This window comes from Pogoniulus pusillus, chromosome 7 (assembly GCF_015220805.1).
Source record: "Pogoniulus pusillus isolate bPogPus1 chromosome 7, bPogPus1.pri, whole genome shotgun sequence".
NCBI classification, from domain to species: domain Eukaryota; kingdom Metazoa; phylum Chordata; class Aves; order Piciformes; family Lybiidae; genus Pogoniulus; species Pogoniulus pusillus.
Window position 1 is genome coordinate 41,384,207 of NC_087270.1, and position 22,816 is coordinate 41,407,022.

Genomic DNA, 22,816 nt, shown 5'->3' on the forward strand with positions numbered 1-22,816 from the left:
TTCCAGCTGTTGCAGAAGTTGCCCCAGCCAAACGATGAACCTGCTGACTGCAGAGGCATTGAACCAGTGGTAGAGCTTGGGCTCCTCACCTTGGCACTTGAGAAAAGCCTGCTCTATGGCTGTCAGGAACATGAAGACCTCTGATAATCAGAAACATGGAATGCTTTGGATTGGAAGGAATCTTTAAAGATCATGTAGTTCAATGCCTCTGCAGTCAGCAGGGACATCTTCAACTGGGTCAGGTTGCTCTGAGCCCCATCCTACCTGAGCTGGAATGTTTCTAGGGATGGGCACCTCCCATTTCTCTGGGCAACCTGAGGCCACCAAACTCCACCTAATCACACAACTCTTTTGAGAATTGCAGACAGGTGCTACCAGCTGTCATATAAAGACTGAAGAAAAAGCAACTCCATCCTAAAGCTTAGGTCCCTTAGACCTAAGTTCCTAGAACCAATCATTGAAGGTTTGTTGGTTTGTTTGTTCTGCATTGAGCTTTTCCTCTTCTTGCCAATGTCCTTTCCATGCTCTTGGAATCACAGAATCAAGCAGGTTGGAAGAGACCTCCAAGCTCAGCCAGCCCAACCTAGCACCCAGCCCTCAACAAGCAACCAGACCATGGCACTAAGTGCCCCAGCCAGGCTTGGCTTCAACACCTCCAGGCACACAGACTCCACCACCTCCCTGGGCAGCCCATTCCAATGCCAATCACTCTCTCTGACAACAACTTCCTCCTAACATCCAGCCTAGACCTGCCCTGGCACAGCTTGAGGCTATGTCCCCTTCTTCTGGTGCTGGGTGCCTGGCAGCAGAGCCCAACCCCATCTGGCTACAGCCTCCCTTCAGGGAGCTGCAGACAGCAATGAGGTCTGCCCTGAGCCTCCTCTGCTGCAGGCTACACCCCCCCAGCTCCCTCAGCCTCTCCTCACAGGGCTCTGCTCCAGGCCCCTCCCCAGCCTTGCTGCCCTTCTCTGGCCCAGAGATGTCTGCTGGCATCACTGGCACATATATCGAATCTGCTTAGTCTGGGCACTTAAGTAAGTTTAATTAATTTACTAAGTTAATGTTCCAATGCTAGCAACAAAGCATCATTGCAATCAGCTGGGTAGCAGGAATTGGAAGCCCTAAATGAGCTCATTTTTTCACAGTTGGAATTAGGGACCAGTTAGCCAGTTGTGTGGTTTTTCCAATTTCTCCACTTGCCTTAGGGGAGTTGCAAGTTATTCATTCCCTATTGCTAAGTGTGAGTAAGATGGGGAGGGGGGAGAGACACAAACCCTGCTCCATGCAGGAGTCCATCTTGATCCTAACACTGCTGATTCCCTCGCTGCTGCCTGCACTTATCTCCCTGCCTTCGTCCTAGAATGGCATCTGCTGCTGTCTGTAAAGGTTTGGGGAAGCAGAAAAGCAGCACTGAGAGACATTTACTGCGTGTAATTTTCATCCTGAGCGTGTGCAGATAAAGGAGGGAGGGGAAAAAAAAACCCCAAACCCAAACCACAAACCACAAATAAACAATAAAAGAATGGAAACAAAATTACAGAAATTTGCAAAGTTTGACAAATGGTGGCCAGGAGTTGCCACAAGCTAATGGCTTGCAATGATTAATAAGAGTAAAAATAATTGCATTTCATTAAGATTGATGACACCCCATTTAACCTCCCTTCTCGTTTCAGCCCTAAAGTGGAAAGAGATGAAGTTCTCATCTATAATAGCTCCTGTAACATTACCATGGAAACTGAGGCAGAGATGGAGTGTGAGGGAGCTAATCAGCCAATTACCACCAAGATTACTGAGATATGGAAAAACTGGGGCCAGAACACTCAGGTATAATCAAATCTCTTTTACAGACTGATTCAAACAGCTTCAAATTAAATTTGTAATATTGTGTACATTTAAAGGGCTGGGGGGCTGGGGAGTGGTGGTGGAAGGAAGCCAAAAAAAATCCAACCCCAAAACAAAAATCCAACCCAAAACCCAAATCAAAAAACCAATTTAGGCTGAGCAGCAGCAATATATAATGTTAAATGCTCTCCAAGTTTGAGTAGCAGCTTTAATGCAGTGGAGCTGGATGAATGGTTAACTACAGCTCAACATGGGCTTCAGGAGGCGTAAATGAGCTGTGCCTTGATTCCTGGGCCATGTATGGATTTGTTAAGCTCTCCTGTTTTCTGTCCTATCAGCTTTGTCTGCTCCAAAAGTGTCATTTGGAGTTGCCTCAGCAGAAATGGCAGCTGTGGGATAGGAGAGTTTCAGCTCTCTGGCAGACACTTAGCTATCAGTGTTTGTTCAGCTCTGCTTACGTTTGGGTCTTGCTTCGCACAGGATTACAGGAAACTCCCTGAGGTGAAAATGGGACACTCTTCCCACTGGGGGTGTGGGGGACACTAATCCCATTGGGGGTGTGGGGGACACTTCCCATTGGGGGTGTGTGGGACACTCTTCCCACTGGGGGTGTGGGGGACACTAATCCCATTGGGTATGAGTGGGACACTCTTCCCATTGGCTGTGTGTGGGACACTCTTCCCATTGGGTGTGAGTGGAACACTTCCCATTGGCTGTGTGGGTATATATTGTGTGTGGGACACTCTTCTCATTGGCTGTGTGTGGGACACACTTCCCATTGGGTGTGAGTGGAACACTTCCCATTGGGTGTTAGTGGAACACTTCCCATTGGGTGTGTGTGGGACACTCTTCCCATTGGCTGTGTGTGGGACACTCTTCCCATTGGGTGTAAGTGGAACACTTCCCATTGGGTGTTAGTGGAACACTTCCCATTGAGTGTGTGTGGGACACTCTTCCCATTGGGTGTAAGTGGAACACTTCCCATTGGGTGTAAGTGGAACACTTCCCATTGGCTGTGTGTGGGACACTCTTCCCATTGGGTGTGTGGGTATATATTGTGTGTGGGGGACACTCTTCCCACTGGGTGTGTGGGTTCTGCATCTCAACATGTTTATCATAATCCAAAAGTATTCCTTTCAGAGCCCATTCTTGCAGAGTTTTTAGGAGTGTTGAGCTGAAGAAGACATTCAGTGGGGCTGTCTCCTCTGCTATGAGGACAGGCTGAGAGAGTTGGGGCTCTGCAGCCTGGAGAAGGGAAGGCTTGGAGGAGACCTTGGAGTGGCCTTTCAGGATCTGAAGGGGGCCACAGGAGGGCTGGGGAGAGACTATTGACAAGGTCTGGTAATGACAGGAGGAGGAGGAATGGATTTGAACTGGCAGAGGGGAGATTGAAAGAGGCTGTTAGGCAGAAGTTGTTTGCAGTGAGGGTGGTGAGACACTGGCACAGGTTGCCCAGGGAGGTTGTGGAGCACAGAAGCACCCCGTTGTGTCAGGGGAGGTCTAGGCTGGATGTTAGGAGGAAGTTGTTGGCAGAGAGAGTGATTGGCATTGGAAGGGGCTGCCCAGGGAGGTGGTGGAGTCTGTGTGCCTGGAGGTGTTGAAGCCAAGCCTGGCTGGGGCACTTAGTGCCATGGTCTGGTTGATAGTTGAGGGCTGGGTGCTAGGTTGGGCTGGCTGAGCTTGGAGCTCTCTTCCAACCTGCTTGATTCTATGATTCTGTGATTTATTTCCTTCTTTCTGGGCAATCTGTGCTTGGTCTGTAAAGGACTGTCACATGTAGCCTTTTACCTGCAACGTTGCTGCTCAGCCTTGCTAGTTGTGCTTCCAGAAAGAGGCCCAGCTAAGAAAACAAAAAAATGAAACCCTAGCTGGCAACTGCAGGAGGCCAGTACCCAGGCAGCCATCAGATCAAATGCTATCAACTCCTTTCACTCTGATTTTCTTTCCCAAATGCCCTAAGGGCCCCTCTGCTACCCTAACGCTTGGGCTGCAGCACAGAGGAGCTATTACCTATCCCTGGCTGTGTCACAGGTCCTGCAGTCTCAGAAATGAGATGACAACAGGTTGGCTTTTGACACAGGTGGGAGCAGGAATGGGCAGAAACAGTGAGGTTTGTCCTGACTGTGGTTTTATTCTGCTCAGAGTGAGGCAAACCGAGGGAGTCCTAAGTGTCCTGAACGGATGAATTCACTCCGGAAGAGCAGGACGAAGCCAGCAGTGCTTTTAGATCTGGGATTTGCTGCTGCTTAATAAACCCAGCAGGCACTAGGAATCATTTTATCCCTCTTCCCAAAAGTGGCCTGGGTGTGCGGAGGTGGCTGGGTGGGGAGCTCAGATAAATGGTTTCAATTTTGGTCCTTTTCTAGCTGACAGCATCCTGTTAAGATTTACGACCTGGTGCAGTATATGCATGCTTCCCTGCAGAGGTTTAAATCATGTCATGGGAACTGGCCTTACCTTTCCAGTGGAAATAATGGTCCCCAGGTTCAGCACCAAGCAGTGAAATGCATTAACAGCCCCACGTGTCTTGGGACAGTGGTGCCATTAGCAGGCGGAATGGCTCGGGGTGCAGCTGGCACTTCCAGTGCACTCTCATGCAAGGATCTCAGAGCACTGCACAAAGCCAGGGCCTGATCCATAGCTGTTCTCCACCTAGCTGCACAACTCAGTCTTCCTTTTCTGCTCACTCTTCTGTCAGCTGAATGCTGCCTGGGCAGGCTGTTAGGTCTGTGGTGGCGTCGCACAGCTGGACTTTGTGGGAGGGTTAGGGCAGAGACAGGTGGGTGATGACAGAGCAGAATTAGCTTCAGGATGACACTGAAAGTAAAAGGAGACACTACAGAAAGGCTGACAGAGGGTTGTGTCATCAAGACACCTTGAGTGCTGTGTCCAGTTCTGGGCTCCTTAAAGCAAGAGAGATGTTGAGGTGCTGGAAGGTGTTTGGAGAAGGGCAGCAAGGCTGGGGAGGGGCCTGGAGCACAGTCCTGTGAGGAGAGGCTGAGGGAGCTGGGGGTGTGCAGCCTGCAGCAGAGGAGGCTCAGGGCAGAGCTCATTGCTGTCTGCAGCTGCCTGCAGGGAGGCTGTAGCCAGGTGGGGTTGGGCTCTGCTGCCAGGCAAGCAGCAAGAGAACAAGGGGACAGAGTGTCAAGTTGTGGCAGGGGAGGTCTAGGCTGGATGTTAGGAGGAAATTGTTGTCAGAGAGAGTGATTGGCATTGGAATGGGCTGCCCAGGGAGGTGGTGGAGTCTCTGTGGCTGGAGGTGTTGAAGCCAAGCCTGGCTGGGGCACTTAGTGCCATGGTCTGGTTGATTGGATAGGGCTGGGTGCTAGGTTGGACTGGCTGAGCTTGGAGCTCTCTTCCAGCCTGCTTGATTCTCTGATTCTCTGATTTTATTAGGTGGAGTTTGGTGGCTTGGAAAGGAGGCTGTGAATGTGGCAAGGTTTTGCTGCAGTCTCTTGGTGGGAGAATGACAGGCAGAAGCCTTCAGAGATGCCTGGAAATGAATGTGGTGGGTCTATGAGAGAGACAGGGTGACATGAAATCCCCAGCAGCAGGGAACTGAACTCCAGTGATGGTGATCTCTTCCAAGTCATCCAGACAAGACTTGGCAATGCTAGGGAGAACCCCAAATTTCTCTCCTGGTGTACAGTGAGTGGCAGGGGTATGCCCATCAGCTCCATCTGTCTTCTTTGATCAGCAGGAGGCCTGCACAGGAAATGCTTTTCTTTTCTTGCCTGACTGTGCAGAACAGGATGCAGGCAGTAAATTCACCCTGGATCTGTGTGCCATCTTTACTGAAAATTACATTGAACAGCTACTGCAGCTCATCCAGAACCCAGACCTGAGCCGTGCCAGCTGGGCTTTAAATAGCAACTTGTTGCCAGACCTGGCCCTCCATTTTTTCTGGTGGCATCCAGAACACATTGGATACATTACCATGGTTTTTCCCCACCAGCTGATTGAATTGCAAGTGAGTACAAATGCCACAGGCACAAAAATTATCTGAAGGGCTTAGTGATGACCACAACTGTCCCTTCTGAAAGTGTTCATGAGGAAGTTGCCCTTTGTTGTCTTAGACAGACAGAAACTCCAAGTACTAGAAGAGGAGGCTGGGTGAGGCACTTAGTGCCATGGCTTAGTTAATTGGAAGGGTTAGGTGATAGGTTGGACTGGATGATCCTAGAGGTCTTTTCCAACCTGGTTAACTCTGTGATCCTGTGATCATTGTACCCAAATTCAAATTCCTCACAGGTGCATTTTCCCACCTGTTTCTTTATCACTGAAAAAAAAAAATAGATATAATGATCTGCATAATTATATAACTATATATCTGGATGGGAGGAAGAAGTTCTTCACAAAGAGAGTGATAGGCAAATTTATGTTGAAATCAGAGGAATTACTTTAAGAGAAATAAACTTTGCCCTGGTAAGGCTGCATCTGAGATACTGTGTCCAGTTCTGGGCCACTCAGTTGACAAGGAACTGCTTGAAAGAGTCCAACACAGAGCCACAAAAATGATTAAGGGAGTGGAACATCTTTGTTCTGAGGAGAGGCTGAGGGAGCTGGGGGTGTGCAGCCTGCAGAAGAGGAGGCTCAGGGCAGAGCTCATTGCTGTCTGCAGCTGCCTGCAGGGAGGCTGTAGCCAGGTGGGGTTGGGCTCTGCTGCCAGGCAAGCAACACCAGAAGAAGGGGACACAGCCTCAAGCTGTGCCAGGGGAGGTCTAGGCTGGATGTTGTTAGGAAGTTGTTGTCAGAGAGAGTGATTGGCATTGGAATGGGCTGCCCAGGGAGGTGGTGGAGTGGCTGTGCCTGGAGGTGTTGGAGCAAAGCCTGGCTGGGGCACTTAGTGCCATGGTCTGGTTGATTGGCCAGGGCTGGCACAGTTTGAGGCTGTGTCCCCTTGTTCTGTTGCTGCTTGCCTGGGGAAGAGCCCAACCCCACCTGGCTACAGCCTCCCTTCAGTAGCTGCAGACAGCAATTAGCTCTGCCCTGAGCCTCCTCTGCTGCAGGCTGCACACCCCCAGCTCCCTCAGCCTCTCCTCACAGGGCTGTGCTCCAGGCCCTTCCCCAGCCTTGCTGCCCTTTTCTGGACATCTTCCAGCACCTCAACATCTCTCTTGAATTGAGGAGCCTACCAAAAGGGGTAGGGGGAAAGAGAAAGAAACATCCGTCCCTGATCGTATCTCCCCCAGGACTTCATTAGCTCAGAGTTTCCTGATACGTTGGATAATGGGAAGAGATGAGTTAAATAAGAAAAGAGACAAGAGAAGTTGTAATGCTGGCTCAATAGCTGTTCCCTCCTGCACAAGGAGACGTTGGTTGGGGTGGCACAGATGAGGCACACGCGAGCCGCTGATGACACACGTCAAAGGGTGCTGATGGGAAGGTCTGACCCGGCTCGGGTGTCTCCAGACCCATTATGTTTAGTGAGCCTTCAGATTATTATTGCAGATCACTGGACCAGAGCTAATCCTCAGACAAGCATGCTGTGTGAGCAGTGTTCCCCTGCTCCAGCTCCCCCCTCCTCCTCTGGCCCAGATGGGTGATGCAGCGCTCATTGGAGGGCAGATGCCACATCTATTGAGCCAGGCAGAGGCAATCCAAACTGGTGTGCTAGCAAGTTCTCTACAACCCAACCCTCCAGGGGTCCCTATTAAGCAATAGAAGGCTAATAAAAAACTTGCCAGATAAAATGCCATCCTGGATTATGGCTCTGCCTGGGCATGCCGTGCTGCCTTTAGTTTGTTTTTAATAGGGCATTAAGGGAAGGCCTCCAGATTTAAGAAGTAGCTTAGAGTATTGAGGCTCTGTGAATTCTAAGCTTGGTGATTGATACCAGGATAACTGCACTATTCACTTCTCAGCAGGAGAAAAGAAAGGACAAACCCACAAAGGCTGGGGCTGAGACATGCACAGTCACCAAAGAGACCTCTGCTCTTCAGCTTTCATTTCATGCAATCAGGACTGCATCAGGGGAGGTTTAGGTTGGATGCTGGGAGGAAGTTCTTTCCTGAGGGGGTGGTCAGGCACTGGAACAGGCTGCCCAGGGAGGTGGTGGAGTCGCCATCCCTGGAGGTGTTTAAGAGGAGAGTGGATGTGGTGCTTGAGGCCATGGTCTGGTGATGAAGGATGCTGGGATGAAGGTTGGACTGGATGATCCTGGTGGTCCTCTCCAACCAGAGTGATTCATAGTGATGAGATGTTGTGCTGAGGGATTTGGGTTAGTCAAGGACTTGTCAGTGTGAAACTGATGACTTGAGGAGTCCTTAAGTCCAATGACTTGAGAAGCTTGAAGGGCTTTGCTAATCTAAGCAATTCTGTGATTCTGTGATTCTGTGACTTGTTGTCCAAATCCCTTGGACTCCTCTGCAGATCTCAGAATCACTCCTTTTTTACCTTTTTTTCCCCCCTTCTCCCTTATCTTCCCCCTTTACTATCTCTGAAAGCCACAGTGTTTGGAGGCAAGGAAGGAGATGAGATGATTTTGCCTGCTGGAGATTTTGGGCAGCAAACTCTGTGGAACTCAAAAGGCTATCTGGAAGCACTGAGGGCATAAAGGGCTGCTACTGTGTTTTTCCACAGCAGAACTGATGTTACATCTCTCAGCTGTGTTGTCCACCTGTGAGGGTTACAAGGGATGAGAGGTGACTCTGCCTTACAGGGCCAGCAGGCTCTTGGCACTCTGTGTGGTAGATGCATGATGCTCTTTCACTCTCAATGCCACCCTTGCACTGCATGGGCATTTGTTGGGTGAATTTTTGAGGGTGAAGGACTCATAACTGGTTGCCTCTGCTTGTAAACATGTGCAGGCTTCCAGTTCATGGTCAGATGTTTGTAAGTATTTGTTGTTTATTAGATTAAATAGCCCAAAGTGCTATCAGGTAAGGTATGTTTAATCAGTGCTGGGTGGCAAGGGGAGGTCATCCTGCAAAGCCCTTGCACACCTTCATCTTGTTCAGGTGAAATGTTTATACTACAGAATCAGACCTGTTCACTACAGGGGTAGGGTAGTTACAGTACTCACCTGGGGGTGTGCAGCCTGCAGAAGAGGAGGCTCAGGGCAGAGCTCATTGCTGCCTGCAGCTGCCTGCAGGGAGGCTATAGCCAGGTGGGGTTGGGCTCTGCTGCCAGGCAAGCAGCAAGAGAAGAAGGGGACACAGTCTGCAGTTGTGTCAGGGCAGGTCTAGGCTGGCTGTTAGGAGGAAGTTGTTGTCAGAGAGAGTGATCGGCATTGGAATGGGCTGCCCAGGGAGGTGGTGGAGTCTGTGTGCCTGGAGGTGTTGAAGCCAAGCCTGGCTGGGGCACTTAGTGCCATGGTCTGGTTGATTGTTGAGGGCTGGGTGCTAGGTTGGGCTGGATGCTCTTGGAGGTCTCTTCCAACCTGCTTGATTCTAAAAATGGTTCTGGGAATAGGTGGAGTTATTACAATTGGTTTCTGGAACTCATTTCCATGATGCCTCACCTCCCTATGCATGCTCATTGCAACCTGCTGGTTGTCTTTTGGGGTCTCTGGGAGGAAGGCCAATGTCTTCCTCAGTCTGACCTCTGTATCTTTTGTCCACCTGGCATCAGTTGTGGGTCATATTCTCGGCTGGAGTCTCTAATGTTCTCATCTTTGAGTACAGTATTCTTCTTCTCCATGAGAGTGCTTCCAGACCCTCTCAAGCTTAGCTCCCCCCTTTGTGTTTCTCTGGCTGGTGATGCTTTATATCAGCGCTCACACAGTTAATGATTTAACTAGGCTCCAACACTCTGTGTTCTCTTTCTCTTCTCCCCACATCACCAGCCCCTGACATTCTATGATTCTGTGAGGATTTGCAGAAAGGAAACAGAGGATTCCACAATAATCTAGTAAAAACAACCCCACTGGGCCAGCCCTGGTGTGCAGGATGCTATCAGAGTAGAGAGAGAGGGATGTGTGATGGTTTGGGTGTTACCTGCCCCCCCACACTTAAGAAAGTCACCCAGACTAGACTCAGTCCCTGGAAGTTGCATGAAGCTCTTTACTTACAGCTGAGCACAATATCCAAGCAGGTATTTACATTACCTACAGCTACAGACAGAAAGAGACAAGGTAAAAAAAGTCATACAGAGCCACAGCAGCCCTGCCACAAACCAGAGTGCCCAGGAGGGGCTCCCAACCACCCTGCCACCTTCTCCCACCCCTCTGCCTTACCCCAGACTTTGCCTTATGTTCAAGGTGAGTTTGGAGGGTCAGCCAGAGGGGCTAGGAAGCAGAAGGATTAGTCAGGCAGGTTAGAGAAGTGCATGCAGCCCCAAAAAAGCCAGAGGGAGACTCTGTTATCTGTTTGTTTTCTTGTTCTTCTCCATCTCAGCAAGCCTAGGAGTGCAGCAGCCATCACCACTGTTTCCTTTTCATAGCCTAGCATCTAATTCCTCTCACCAGCATATCCCAGCTAGGCTCAAAGTAGCAGAGAGAGGGACACCATCTGCAAGGCTGTTAAGATGTAGAGCAGCAAGATGGCCTCCACAGTAACCACAGGCAATGTGAAGAGATAAATGGTTGACCCTAGCCTGTGTCAGGCCAGGATTGATGCCACTATCAGCCCTAGTGCCTTTGCAATGATTTTTTACAAAGCCTCTGATAGAGTGTGTTATCTAGTTACTGGCACCAGGGCAATGGCCTGCAGGCACTGAGGAGGAGGAGGGAGGGGGGGAGGAAGAAGGAGAAGAGAAGAGAGGGAAAAGGGAAAAAAAACCCCAACCCACAAACAGAAAAAGGTCATTTCAGGAGGACAATCTCTGTTGGACTAAATGAGAAAATAAAGGCCCTGCTCTGAAAAGCAGGAGGTGAATAAATAACTAACAACAGCAACAAGAAGTAGTTGCTGGATGTGTGAGCAAGGGATAAGCAAAATTGCCTCTCCCTCTCTCTCTCTTCTTTTTTCCATTTCTTCTTTTTTTAATGGGCAAGGCCTTGGGCTGCAGTGGGAAATTTAGGAGATGAGCTTGTGGTGTGGTGTGGGCTTTGGCTTTTTCCTCCTTTCACTTTCCATTTTCTGATTGGAGGTTTAACTCTTTCCTCTCCTGCTGGTGGATCAAAAATTAACGACTGAGCTGCAGCTTTCCTCCCTCTGCCTCGACCCTGCACCTTGAGCAGCCTTTTATGGTGCTTGTGGGTGGATTTTAGAATCACAGAATCAGTCAGGGTTGGAAGGGAGCACAAGGAGCAGCCAGTTCTAACCCCCCTGCCATGCCCAGGGACACCCTACCCTAGAGCAGGCTGCACACAGCCTCACACAGCCTGGCCTCAAACACCTCCAGCCATGGGGCCTCAACCACCTCCCTGGGCAACCCAGTCCAGCCTCTCACCACTCTCCTGCTCAACAACTTCCTCCTCACCTCCAGCCTCACTCTCCCCACCTCCACCTTTGCTCCATTCCCCCCACTCCTGCCACTCCCTCACAGCCTCAAAAGTCCCTCCCCAGCTTTTTTGTAGCCCCCTTCAGATCCTGGCAGGCCACAAGAAGGTCCCCTGGGAGCCTCCTCTGCTCCAGCCTGCACAGCCCCAACTCTTTCAGTCTGTGCTCACAGCAGAGCTGCTGCAGCCTCTGAGCATCCTCCTGGCCCTGCTCTGGGCACTCTCCAGCATCTCCACATCCCTCTTGTCCCAGGGGCTCCAGAGCTGGATGCAGTACTCCAGGTGGGGTCTCAGCAGAGCAGAGCAGAGGAGGAGAATCCCCTCCCTGGCCCTGCTGGCCACACTTCTGCTGCTGCAGCCCAGGCTCTGCTTGGCTTTCTGGGCTGCAGGTGCACACTGCTGGCTCCTGTTGAGCTTCTCCTCCAGCAGCACCCCCAAGTCCCTCTCCTCAGGGCTGCTCTCCAGACACTCCCTGCCCAGCATGCATTTGTGCTTGGGATTTTGTTTGTGGGGTTGTTTTCTGCTGGGTTGGTTGAGGGGTTTTGTTTGCTTTCTTTTCTTTGCAGTTCCACCACACTTCTGAAGTGGCAGAGATTTCTTGCTAAATTGCATGTGGCTTTTCAGGCAGCTCTCTTCTCTCTGTCACTCATACTGCTGCACTAGAGCTGTGTTGGAAGTCTCACAGTAGGATGCTCTTGCCCCCAGGATGGAATCCTGTTACCCCAGGATGGTATAGCAGTCCCCTGTAAGCTACAGCACATCAAAGCCTTTCCACTTGCATTTGAGCACACCCATGTAAAATTAGAGCTGAGTGTGGCTCACTTTAATGAGAGCTTTTCCCTTCTCCCTGCCCCATTTATTCCTGTTCCCCACCAGTAAGAGAAACAGATTCAGAGTGAAAAGTGCCATTTTGGAAGCACTCCTCCAGGGAGCAAACCTTTCCCTTCCTGAACAAAGGCTTGAAACAAGGTCAGGAGGGTGTGGGGAAGCCTTCCTGAGGGACTGCAGATACTTTTTCTCTCTGCCTGCTCCCAGGCTCTTGCACAGAGTCTTGCTGCCACTTTCCTCTTTAATTATGACAGACTCTAGTTGACCTCTTCTGCATTTAGGCAGATTGGAGGGGGAAGGACTGAGTGCAGCTGAAAGCCTGGCTCTGGTCCTGCATCTCTTCTTTCAGGGGATAGGCCTAGGAATGTTTGATGCCTGAGGTGCACCTCTTGGTTTTTGGGTGAAGTCTGAGGGAAGGCTTCTCCATTCCCCCATCTTGAATTCATTGGGAGAAGGTCTGAGCTCCCCGGAGACAGCCATAGCCCAGACGTGTCCTTCTGCACTGCAGTGTGCATTAGTGTATGTGTGCCCAGGGAGCTGGTGGAGTCACCATCCCTGGAGGTGTTGAAGCCAAGCCTGGCTGGGGCACTTAGTGCCATGGTCTGGTTGCTTTGCCAGGGCTGGGTGCTAGGTTGGGCTGGATGAGCTTGGAGCTCTCTTCTCACTTGGTTCTCCTTCCCCTCTACTCTGCTCCGGTGAGACCTCACCTTGAGTACTACATTCAGTTTTGGCTCCCCAGATTAAGAGGGACAGGGACCTGCTGGAGAGGGTCCAGAGGAGGGCTATGAGGATCATAGAATCAACCAGGTTGGAAGAGGGGACTGGAGCACTGCCTGATGCGAGAGGCTGAGGGACCTGGGGCTGCTTAGTCTGGAGAGGAGAAGACTGAGAGGGGATTTAATCAATGTCTATAACTATCTGAGGGCTGGGGGTCAGGAGGGGGGGACAGGCTCTGCTCACTGCTCCCTGGGACAGGACAAGCAGCAATGGATGGAAGCTGCAGCACAGGAGGTTCCAGCTCAGCACAAGGGGGAACTTCTTTACTGTAAGGGTCCCAGAGCCCTGGCACAGGCTGCCCAGAGAGGCTGTGGAGTTTCCTTCTGTGAAGCCTTTGCAGGCCTGTCTGGATGTGTTCCTGTGTGCCCTGAGCTAGATTGTGTGGCCCTGCTGTGGCAGGGGGGGTTGGACTCGATGATGGTTTTGGGTCCCTTCCAACCCCTGATATCTGTGAGCCTGTGAATAATCAGAACTATTCTATTCCATTTTTATGTTGGGGTTGGAGGCTTTTTTTGTTGTTTCATTTTAGATCTCTAAATTCACACTAAGGCCCTGACTGACATACAAATGCCTCTTGAATGAAATTCACATCTTCCCCACGATGACCTTATTCCCTCACCCACCTCAAAATTGGCAGGATTTAATCCTCCTGAATGCTCAACCTGCATGTGTGTTGGGATGTATCAGATGCTGTGGTGGCTCCAAGTTCCTCTAAGTCATTCCTGGTTCCTGGTGGCTTATTCATGGTCATTTGTTCAGAACAAACTCTTGTTCTTCCTCATAAGGAGTGATAGGACAAGAGGAAATAGCCTCAAGTTGCACCAGTGAAGGTTCAGATTGGACATTAGGGAAAAAAAAATCAATAAAGGGGTTGCAAAGGCCTAGAATGAGCTGCCCAAGAAAGTTACAGAGCCACCACCCCTGGAGGTGTTTAAAAGCCATGTAGGTGTGGTATTGAGGGGCATGGGTTAGTGGTGGCTTAACAGCGCTGGATTAATGGTTGGGTCTGATGAGCTCCATAGGCTTTTCCAGCAAAACACTTCTGCATGCACACAAAGCCACTGGTACAGTTGCTGAGTTGGGATGAGAGGCCAATGGGATGAGATTGAACAAGGCCAAGGGCAGGGTTCTACACTTTGGCCACAACAACCCCAAGCAGCACTACAGGCTGGGGCCAGAGTGGCTGAGAGCAGGCAGGTGGAGAGGGAGCTGGGGGTGCTGGCAGAGAGTAGGTGAAGATGAGGCAGCAGTGCCCAGGTGGGTAGGAGAGCTCATTGCTGTCTGCAGCTGCCTGCAGGGAGGCTGTAGCCAGGTAGGGTTGGGCTCTGCTGCCAGGCACCCAGCACCAGAAGAAGGGGACAGAGTATCAAGTTGTGGCAAGGGAGATCTAGGCTGGATGTTAGGAGGAAGTTGTTGTCAGAGAGAGTGATTGGCATTGGAATGGGCTGCCCAGGGAGGTGGTGGAGTCTCTGTGCCTGGAGGTGTTGAAGCCAAGCCTGGCTGGGGCACTTAGTGCCATGGTCTGGTTGCTTGGCCAGGGCTGGGTGCTAGGTTGGGCTGGGTGAGCTTGGAGCTCTCTTCCAACCTGTTTGATTCTGTGATTCTATGATTCCTTATGATGAGGGTGGTGGAGCCTTTGGGCAGGCTCTGGAGACTTTCAAAACCTGTCTGGGTGATCCTGCTTTGGCAGGGGTTTGGACTGGGTGATCTGTGGAGGTCCCTTCCATCCCCTAACGTTCTGTGAAGGTGTGATTTCCGAGGCAGGAGTTGAAACCAGAGCATTTGAGCTCTGTGCCAGAACAAATCTGCTAGAGCCTTCCTCCTGTGCTTAAGGAAAGGGTTACTCTGATGTGCTGGCCACTAGAAGCCAGCTGTTTTCACAATGGCTCTGCAATAGCTGGGTGATGGAGTGACTTAACGACGGCTTGCTAAATGCTGGGGAGGTTGCCCTGATTGGCAGCTCTGGCAGTGGAAGCCCCTAGTGTGCAATCTGCCCCTGCGAATGGCTGCATTAAGGGATCGTAAGGCTGCCTCGTAAAGACTAGCACATAGTTATGGCAGCGACGGGAAGGAGAGAGGGAGCAGAGTGCTCTGTGGCCTCTGTGAAGAAAAGCAGACATCCCAGGGCAGGGAAGCATCAGGTGAAGTGGGCATTATAAACACTTTCCCTTGAACGCTGCTCCTTCTCAATACAGCCTTAGTGTAGCTCATCTACGACTTGCAGTTAACTTCATGGGTGGTGCAGGGCTGGGAGCTGTTAGCTCATATTCAGCTCCATTTCAGATGTCAGAGCTCATTAGCAGTGATTTTAGCCAAAGACAGTTTGTGAGGAACCTGGTAAAGCTGACTTCCTCAAATAACATTGAGCAAAGAGATTGCTGCTTTGCTTGTTGATTTATTTTCCTGCTTTCACACATCTTCTTCAGCTCTCTGAGTCTATTCAAGGGTCAGGCTCAGCTTCACCCTCTAAGGGATTAGGATTGATGGGGAGGGGCCTGGAACACAAACCCTGTGAGGAGAGGCTGAGGGAGCTGGGGGTGTGCAGGCTGGAGAAGAGGAGACTCAGGGCAGAGCTCATTGCTGTCTGCAGCTCCCTGAAGGGAGGCTGTAGCCAGGTGGGGTTGGGCTCTTCTGTCAGGCACCCAGCAACAGAACAAGAGGACAGAGTCTCAAGCTGTGCCAGGGCTTACTTTAGCTAAGCCCAGAGCAAATATTGCAAGTACAGAGATTAGTTTAACAATTCTCCAGCCACCTGCAGGAGAGGAAATCAAATGACATGCCTGCATGTCAGCAAGGAGCATTTCTAAATGAGCTCTGGAGTCAATGGGGTAGGAGGAATGAGGCTGGTCCACTCCTCTGTGGCAGTGGAGATGTGATGATGTTGGGGCTTTTGCATTAAGCAGGAGGAAAAAAGTCTTGTGGAAGTCCCAAATCAGCTGTAAGTAAATGTGGGCCTCTGGTAGCCAGGTGGGGTTGGGCTCTTCTGCCAAGCAAGCAGCAAGAGAAGAAGGGGACAGAGTGTCAAGTTGTGGCAGGGCAGGTCTAGGCTGGATGTTAGGAGGAAGTTGTTGTCAGAGAGAGTGATTGGCATTGGAATGGGCTGCCCATGGAGGTGGTGGAGTCTGTGTGCCTGGAGGTGTTGAAGCCAAGCCTGGCTGGGGCACTTAGTGCCATGGTCTGGTTGATTGTTGAGGGCTGGGTGCTAGGTTGGGCTGGCTGAGCTTGGAGGTCTCTTCCAACCTGCTTGATTCTATGATGAGTATGGAGGTCTCTTCCAACCCAGATAATTCTATGATTCTTTCTCTTTCATACACACTTTCTTGCTCTTTGACTCTTTAGTTCCCATGTTTTGCCTTTTCTCCTCCTGCCTTAACCTGTGTTTGGGGGATGGAAGATGCAGATTCTGCTTTCAGTGCTGAGGAAGTTTACCTGCATTCAGCAGCAAGCCCATGTGGGAATGCAGAGCAAGGCAGCAGGGCTTTAGATCTTCACCTATGCAAAGCTGAGTCAAGAGGTATGAAAGGATCCTGGATGAATTGTAGAGGTGTCTCACACCAAGTTCTTTGTATTTGTGCTTACCTGCTCCTGGGACTTGTCTCCTTGTTGTCTCAAATCTCCAAATGGATTGATGCAGAAGAAATCATTGGACAGTTGGTGTTGCTCTACAGCACCTCTTGGGGAGGTGGTATCAAGACAGAGAGGGACTAGGGAATGGAGTCACTGGACATAAAATCATGACTTCAAACCTGAGAGGCCTCAAGTGGTGCTGCAGAAATCAGTACTTTCCCTGCAGAAAGGATTGGAATTGCTGGTCACTGCCACAGCTCCAGGACACTGTCCATTTTCAGCTCTGGGAGAGGTGGTTGCTGGATTGATGGGTACCTGAGAGGCTCAAAAGGCAGGTACAGTGGGGTGAGAATTTTGGGTAAGTTTCTCCAGCTGGTCACAGCTAGCAGTGGATAGGTTGCTTGGGGTTCGGGCTGATGCATTTCCATCTCCTGTAACTGCACCCTCATTTGGGTACATGTCCCAGTATGATGCTCAACCTTCCCTGAATTTCCATCTGCCATTGGCAAATGCTACCAGGCACCCATCTGCACCCTTATCAGCTCCTGGGGCAAAGATGTACCAGCAAGGGTCCTTGGATAAGGGGACACTGGGCTTTATGTCCTGATTAACAGGCAGACAAATGTGGCTGTGGGAGGATGCAGAGTAAAAGGCATGGAGTGTGCATCAGTTTAGAGAGTGTGCATCAGTTCAGGGAGTGTGCATCAGTTCAGAGAGTGTGCATCAGTTTAAAGAGTGTGCATCAGTTTAAAGAGTGTGCATCAGTTCAGAGAGTGTGCATCAGTTCAGAGAGTGTGCATCAGTTTAAAGAGTGTGCATCAGTTCAGGGAGTGTGCATCAGTTCAGAGAGTGTGCATCACTTCAGAGAGTGTGCATCAGTTTAAAGAGTGTGCATCAGTTCAGGGAGTGTGCATCAGTTCAGGGAGTGTGCATCAGTTCAGAGAGTGTGCATCACTTCAGAGAGTGTGCATCAGTTCAGAGAGTGTGCATCAGTTTAAAGAGTGTGCATCAGTTCAGGGAGTGTGCATCAGTTCAGAGAGTGTGCATCAGTTTAAAGAGTGTGCATCAGTTCAGGGAGTGTGCATCAGTTTAAAGAGTGTGCATCAGTTCAGAGAGTGTACATCAGTTCAGAGAGTGTACATCAGTTCAGGGAGTGTACATCAGTTCAGGGAGCGTGCATCAGTTTAAAGAGTGTGCATCAGTTTAAAGAGTGTGCATCAGTTCAGGGAGTGTGCATCAGTTCAGGGAGTGTGCATCAGTTCAGAGAGTGTGCATCAGTTTAAAGAGTGTGCATCAGTTCAGGGAGTGTGCATCAGTTTAAAGAGTGTGCATCAGTTCAGAGAGTGTACATCAGTTCAGAGAGTGTACATCAGTTCAGGGAGTGTACATCAGTTCAGGGAGCGTGCATCAGTTTAAAGAGTGTGCATCAGTTTAAAGAGCGTGCATCAGTTCAGGGAGTGTGCATCAGTTCAGGGAGCGTGCATCAGTTCAGGGAGTGTGCATCAGTTCAGAGAGTGTGCATCAATTCAGGGGATCTGCATTCCCGACAAAGATGAGCTGTTAACAGCCCTGCAAGACAGAGGAGTGGCTTTATAGCTCAAACAGCAGCAGTTTGTGCTTTCAACTCCAAGGCCTCTCAGTACAGAGGCAGAGTGTTGGTTGCAAGGTTCTCTCTCACACGACATTTTCATCTTGTCCGATTGAAATGAAGTTTGGGCTAAAATCTCTTGAAATGAAAGGTGGCTACTGTCCCATGAGACAAAGAATGCTGCTCTTCAGCAGAGGCAGAGTGTTTGTGGCATAGTGGTTCCATAGTGGTTCCAAATTAACATCAGCTGTCTTCTGGCTTAAGTTACTGTGCTGCCTGCCCCCCTGCTGAAGCTGAGCTCAAACTACAGAAGAGCAAATGAAATTAACGGAAGCACAGTTCCACTGAGAATCAGCTCTGATTTTAGCTAGGATCACTGCACTGAAGTATACATATCTGATGCAGAGAGGTCCTCGTTTAGGAGGCATCTTGCTTTCACAGAACCACATAACTTTAAAGGTTGGAAGGGACCTCCAGGGGAGCATCCAGTCCAACTTGCCTGCCAAAGCAGCATCACCCAGGGTGGTTCACACAGGAATGCACCCAGGTGGGTTTGGAAAGTCTCCAGAGAAGGAGACTCCACAGCCTCTCTGGGCAGCCGGCTCCAGGCCTCTGTCACCCTCACTGTAAAGAAGCTTCTCATGTTGAGATGAAACCTTCTGCATTCCAGTTTGTGGCCATTGCTCCTTGTCTTATTGCTGCTGAGCAGCCACTTGATGCCCACTCCTCAGATATTTGCATACATTGATCAGATCTCTCAGTCTTCTCTTCTCCAGACTAAATAGCTTTGAGATGATTCTTCTACATTTACACAACTCCTTGCACAGTAGGATCCAGAGGTTTACCTGGGCACCCCTGACTGCGTTGGTGTTCTCAGTCTTCTAAATGCCACTTAGCATTCAGGCTCCCATTAGGACTTGGGAAATTCAGCTCAAAGTGGTGGTGCAAAGGTAGCCTTTGCTAAGGTGAGATATCATTTGAGCTATTGTTACCTTGGAGTCCTGGTGGGCAGCAAGTTCTGCATGGGCCAGCAATGTGTCCTTGTGGACCAGAGAGCAAATGGCATCCTGGGGTGCATCAGGGAAAGTGTGGCCAGCAGGTTTAGGGAAGTTCCTCTCCCCCTCTATTCTGCCCTGGTGAGACCACAATTGCAATGCTGTGTCCAGTTTTGGGCTCCCCAGTTCAAGAGGGGCAGGGACCTGCTGGAAAGGGTCCAGCAGAGAGCCATGAGAATGACTGGGGGACTTGAGCATCTGTCCTACAAAGAGAGACTGAGAGCCCTGGGGTTGTCTAGTCTGGAGAAGAGAAGACTGAGAGGAGATCTGATCAATGTATAGAAATCACAGAAACAGATTATCTGAGGAGTGGGGTTCAAGTGGCTGAGGCCAATCTCTTTTTGCTTGTCAGCAGCAGTAAGACAAGGAGCAGCAGCTACAAACCGAATATAGAAGGTCTCACCTCAACAGGAGGAGAAACTTCTTTAAAGTGAGGGTCCCAGAGCACTGGCACAGGCTGCCCAGAGAGGTTGTGGAGTCTCCCTCTCTGAAGACTTTCCAAACCTGCCTGGATGCATTCCTGAGTGAACTCCCCTGGGTGATGCTGCTTTGGCAGGCAGGTTGGACTGGATGCTCTCTGGAGGTCCCTTTCCAACCTCTACTGCTCTGTGATTCTGTGACCGTAACCCAGCGTTCCCCTGGTGCTTGTGCGACCTTTTCTGTCAGGGTGCCATCTTCACCTTTTTACCTTTCTGGTAGAGAAATGTTTTTGATGATGACAATAAAGATACAGCAAAGCACTTTGATTCTTGGTTGCCCCATCTGGGCTGTGCGTTTGATGCGCGCAGCCGGCGTTGCAGTCAGATTGCGCTATCAGATGGAGCTGGCTCTATTTCCTGCATTATTCTTCCTGGCTGTACCACATTATGCAATTATGTTTGCATTTAAACCTGAGCACTTACCTGTAATGATGCTGTAGTTGGGTACATGATACATTACAGAAGTAGATAATGCATGGAGATAGGCTAAGAAAGCATGTTGTTGCTGTGCTAAAACTAAACAGGGCATGGCATCTGAAAGCGGGCTCTGAAAGCTCGCAGGTTAGGCAGAGCTGAAATAGCCACCAGCTGGGGTGAAACCTTCTTCTGATGGGCAGGTACAGGACTGGAAGGGCAGCGCAGACTTCTCCAGTACTACCTTTCAGCCTCTGCTGTAGAGGTCTACTGCTGGCACTTCTGGTGGCTGCACCCACTTCTGCAGGAGCAGGACAGTCTCAGCAGCTGCTGGGACCTCAAATCTTGCAGCCCGTACATGAGGGGCAATGATGCAGCTTAGAGAAGTGGCTGTGCCTCAGATGCTGGCCCAGCCTTGTACACCTCCTCTTATCCTTGTACAACTCCTCTTATCCTTGTACATCTCCTCTTACCCTTGTACAACTCCTGTTATCCTTTTACACCCTCTCTTATCCTTGTACACCTCCTCTTATCCTTGTACAACCCCTCTTATCCTTGTACACCCCCCTTATATCCTTGTACACCTCCTATTAAGCTTGTACATCTCCTCTTATCCTTTACAACCCCTCTTATCCTTTTACACCCCCTTATGCTTGTACAACTCCTCTTATCCTTGTACACCCCCTCTTGTCCTTGTGCACCTCCTTTTATCCTCTAACACCTCCTCTTACCCTTGTAGGATGCAGCTAATGCAGCTGTAGCCTTGAAGGACAGATTCTGAGCAGTTGTTATAGACACAGCACCATACCAGTTCAGGATGTGGTTTAATGGCCACGGTGGCATTGGGTCAGCAGGTGGACTCAGTGATGTCAGAGGTCTTTTCCAACTGAAATAATTGTATGGCTGCATACTCTGGGCCACATCTGGAGTGTTGCATCTGGTTCTGGGCTCGGCTCTTAAGGAGAGAGATAGAGAGCTGCTAGGGAGAGTCCAGCAGAGACTGGAAAGGTACTGCAGGGGCAGTGGCATCCCTCTGATGAAGAAAGGCTAAGAGTCTTTGGAACTCTTTAGCCTGGAGAAAGGAAGACTGAGAGGGAATGGTAACAATGCTTATCAATATTTAGAGATAGTGGTGGGGTGGATATCAGGAGGAAGTTGTTCTCAACAAGAGGTGAAATTCTGAACAGGCTGCCCAGGGATGTGGTTAAGGCCCCATCCCCAGAGACATTCAAGATGTGACTTGATGTGGCCGTGAGCAGCCTGATTTAGTTGGAGGTCTCCCTGCAGACTGCAGTGGGGTTGGACAAGATGAATTCTGGGGGTCCCTTCCAACCCAAAGCAGTCTGTGAATATGTGAATCTGTGTGAAAGTCAGGGCTAGATCACACATAGAATCATAGAATCAGCCAGGTTGGAAGAGAGCTCCAAGCTCAGCCAGCCCAACCTAGCACCCAGCCCTCAACAATCACCCAGACCATGGCACTAAATGCCCCAGCCAGGCTTGGCTTCAACATCTCCAGGCACACAGACTCCACCACCTCCCTGGGCAGCCCATTCCAATGCCAATCACTCTCTCTGACAACAACTTCCTCCTAACATCCAGCCTAGACCTGCCCTGCCACAGCTTGAGACTCTGTCCCCTTCTTCTGTTGCTGCTTGTTTGGCAGAAGAGCCCAACCCCACCTGGCTACCAGAGGCCCACATTTACTTACAGCTGATTTGGGACTTCCACAAGACTTTTTTCCTCCTGCTTAATGCAAAAGCCCCAACATCATCACATCTCCACTGCCACAGAGGAGTGGACCAGCCTCATTCCTCCTACCCCATTGACTCCAGAGCTCATTTAGAAATGCTCCTTGCTGACATGCAGGCATGTAATTTGATTTCCTCTCCTGCAGGTGGCTGGAGAATTGTTAAGCTAATCTCTGTGCTTGCAATATTTGCTCTGAGCTTAGCTAAAGTAAGCCAAGATCATTCAATTGTGAGACAATATTTGCACAGCACTTACTGCAAAGGCCAGCACAGTCACCAGGCTTGGTTATTCTGCTTGTGTAAACAACTTGATGCTGCAATTTTCTCATTACCATTAAATTGTCATTTTAAATTGGCCTTAGAAGTGTTTGTCCTTGGAGAAATCACTGGTTTGGAGAGTGGTGTAAATGCTGTGTGCCCTTTCACTGAGCTCTGCAAAGGGAAAACCAGGCATGCTCTGTCTGGACTGGAAGATTGCACTCAATTCCTCAATGTGCTTACATGCAAGCAGGGTCTGTGATTCAAATCATAGAATCAAGCAGGTTGGAAGAGACCTCCAAACTCATCTATTCCAATCTAGCACCCAGCTCTATCCAATCAACCAGACCATGGCACTAAGTGCCTCATAGTTTCCACTGCAATAAGCTGTCTGTGAGTATGAGGCCAGTAAATGGACATTAAGAAGTTCTTGTGAATTGACAACCAGTTGTGGTAGGGAAAAAAATGCATTTTGTGATTCAGAGCTCTTCAGGAGTTCCACAGCATTTTCTCTGCTTCCAGAGTGTTTGCCTTAATATTTCCTTAATATTATTCCAGAGCCTGGGCTGCAGCAGCAGAAATGTGGCCAGCAGAGACAGGGAGGGGATTCTCACCCTCTGCTGTGCTCTGCTGAGACCCCACCTGGAGCACTGCAGCCAGTTCTATAAGCTCCTATTCCAAGAGGGCTGTGGAGGTGCTACGGAGTGTCCAGAGCAGGGCCAGGAGGATGCTGAGAGGCTGCAGCAGCTCTGCTGTGAGCACAGACTGAAAGAGTTGGGGCTGTGCAGGCTGGAGCAGAGAGGGATACGAGGAGACCTTCTTGTGGCCTGCCAGGATCTGAAGGGGGCTCCAAAAAAGCTGGGGAGGGACTTTTG

The 22,816-nt window shown here is 50.1% G+C and overlaps 1 protein-coding gene across 1 annotated transcript in view; it reads left to right on the forward strand.

The window, feature by feature from the left end:
- The window catches only part of PKHD1 (PKHD1 ciliary IPT domain containing fibrocystin/polyductin), a 296,674-nt gene that overhangs the window by 68,155 nt on the left and 205,703 nt on the right, over window positions 1-22,816 (forward strand). The window contains exon 35 of the mRNA XM_064146703.1: window positions 1,674-1,824. Within this exon, the coding sequence (XP_064002773.1) occupies window positions 1,674-1,824 (151 nt within the window). The remainder of the gene's footprint in view (window positions 1-1,673; window positions 1,825-22,816) is intronic.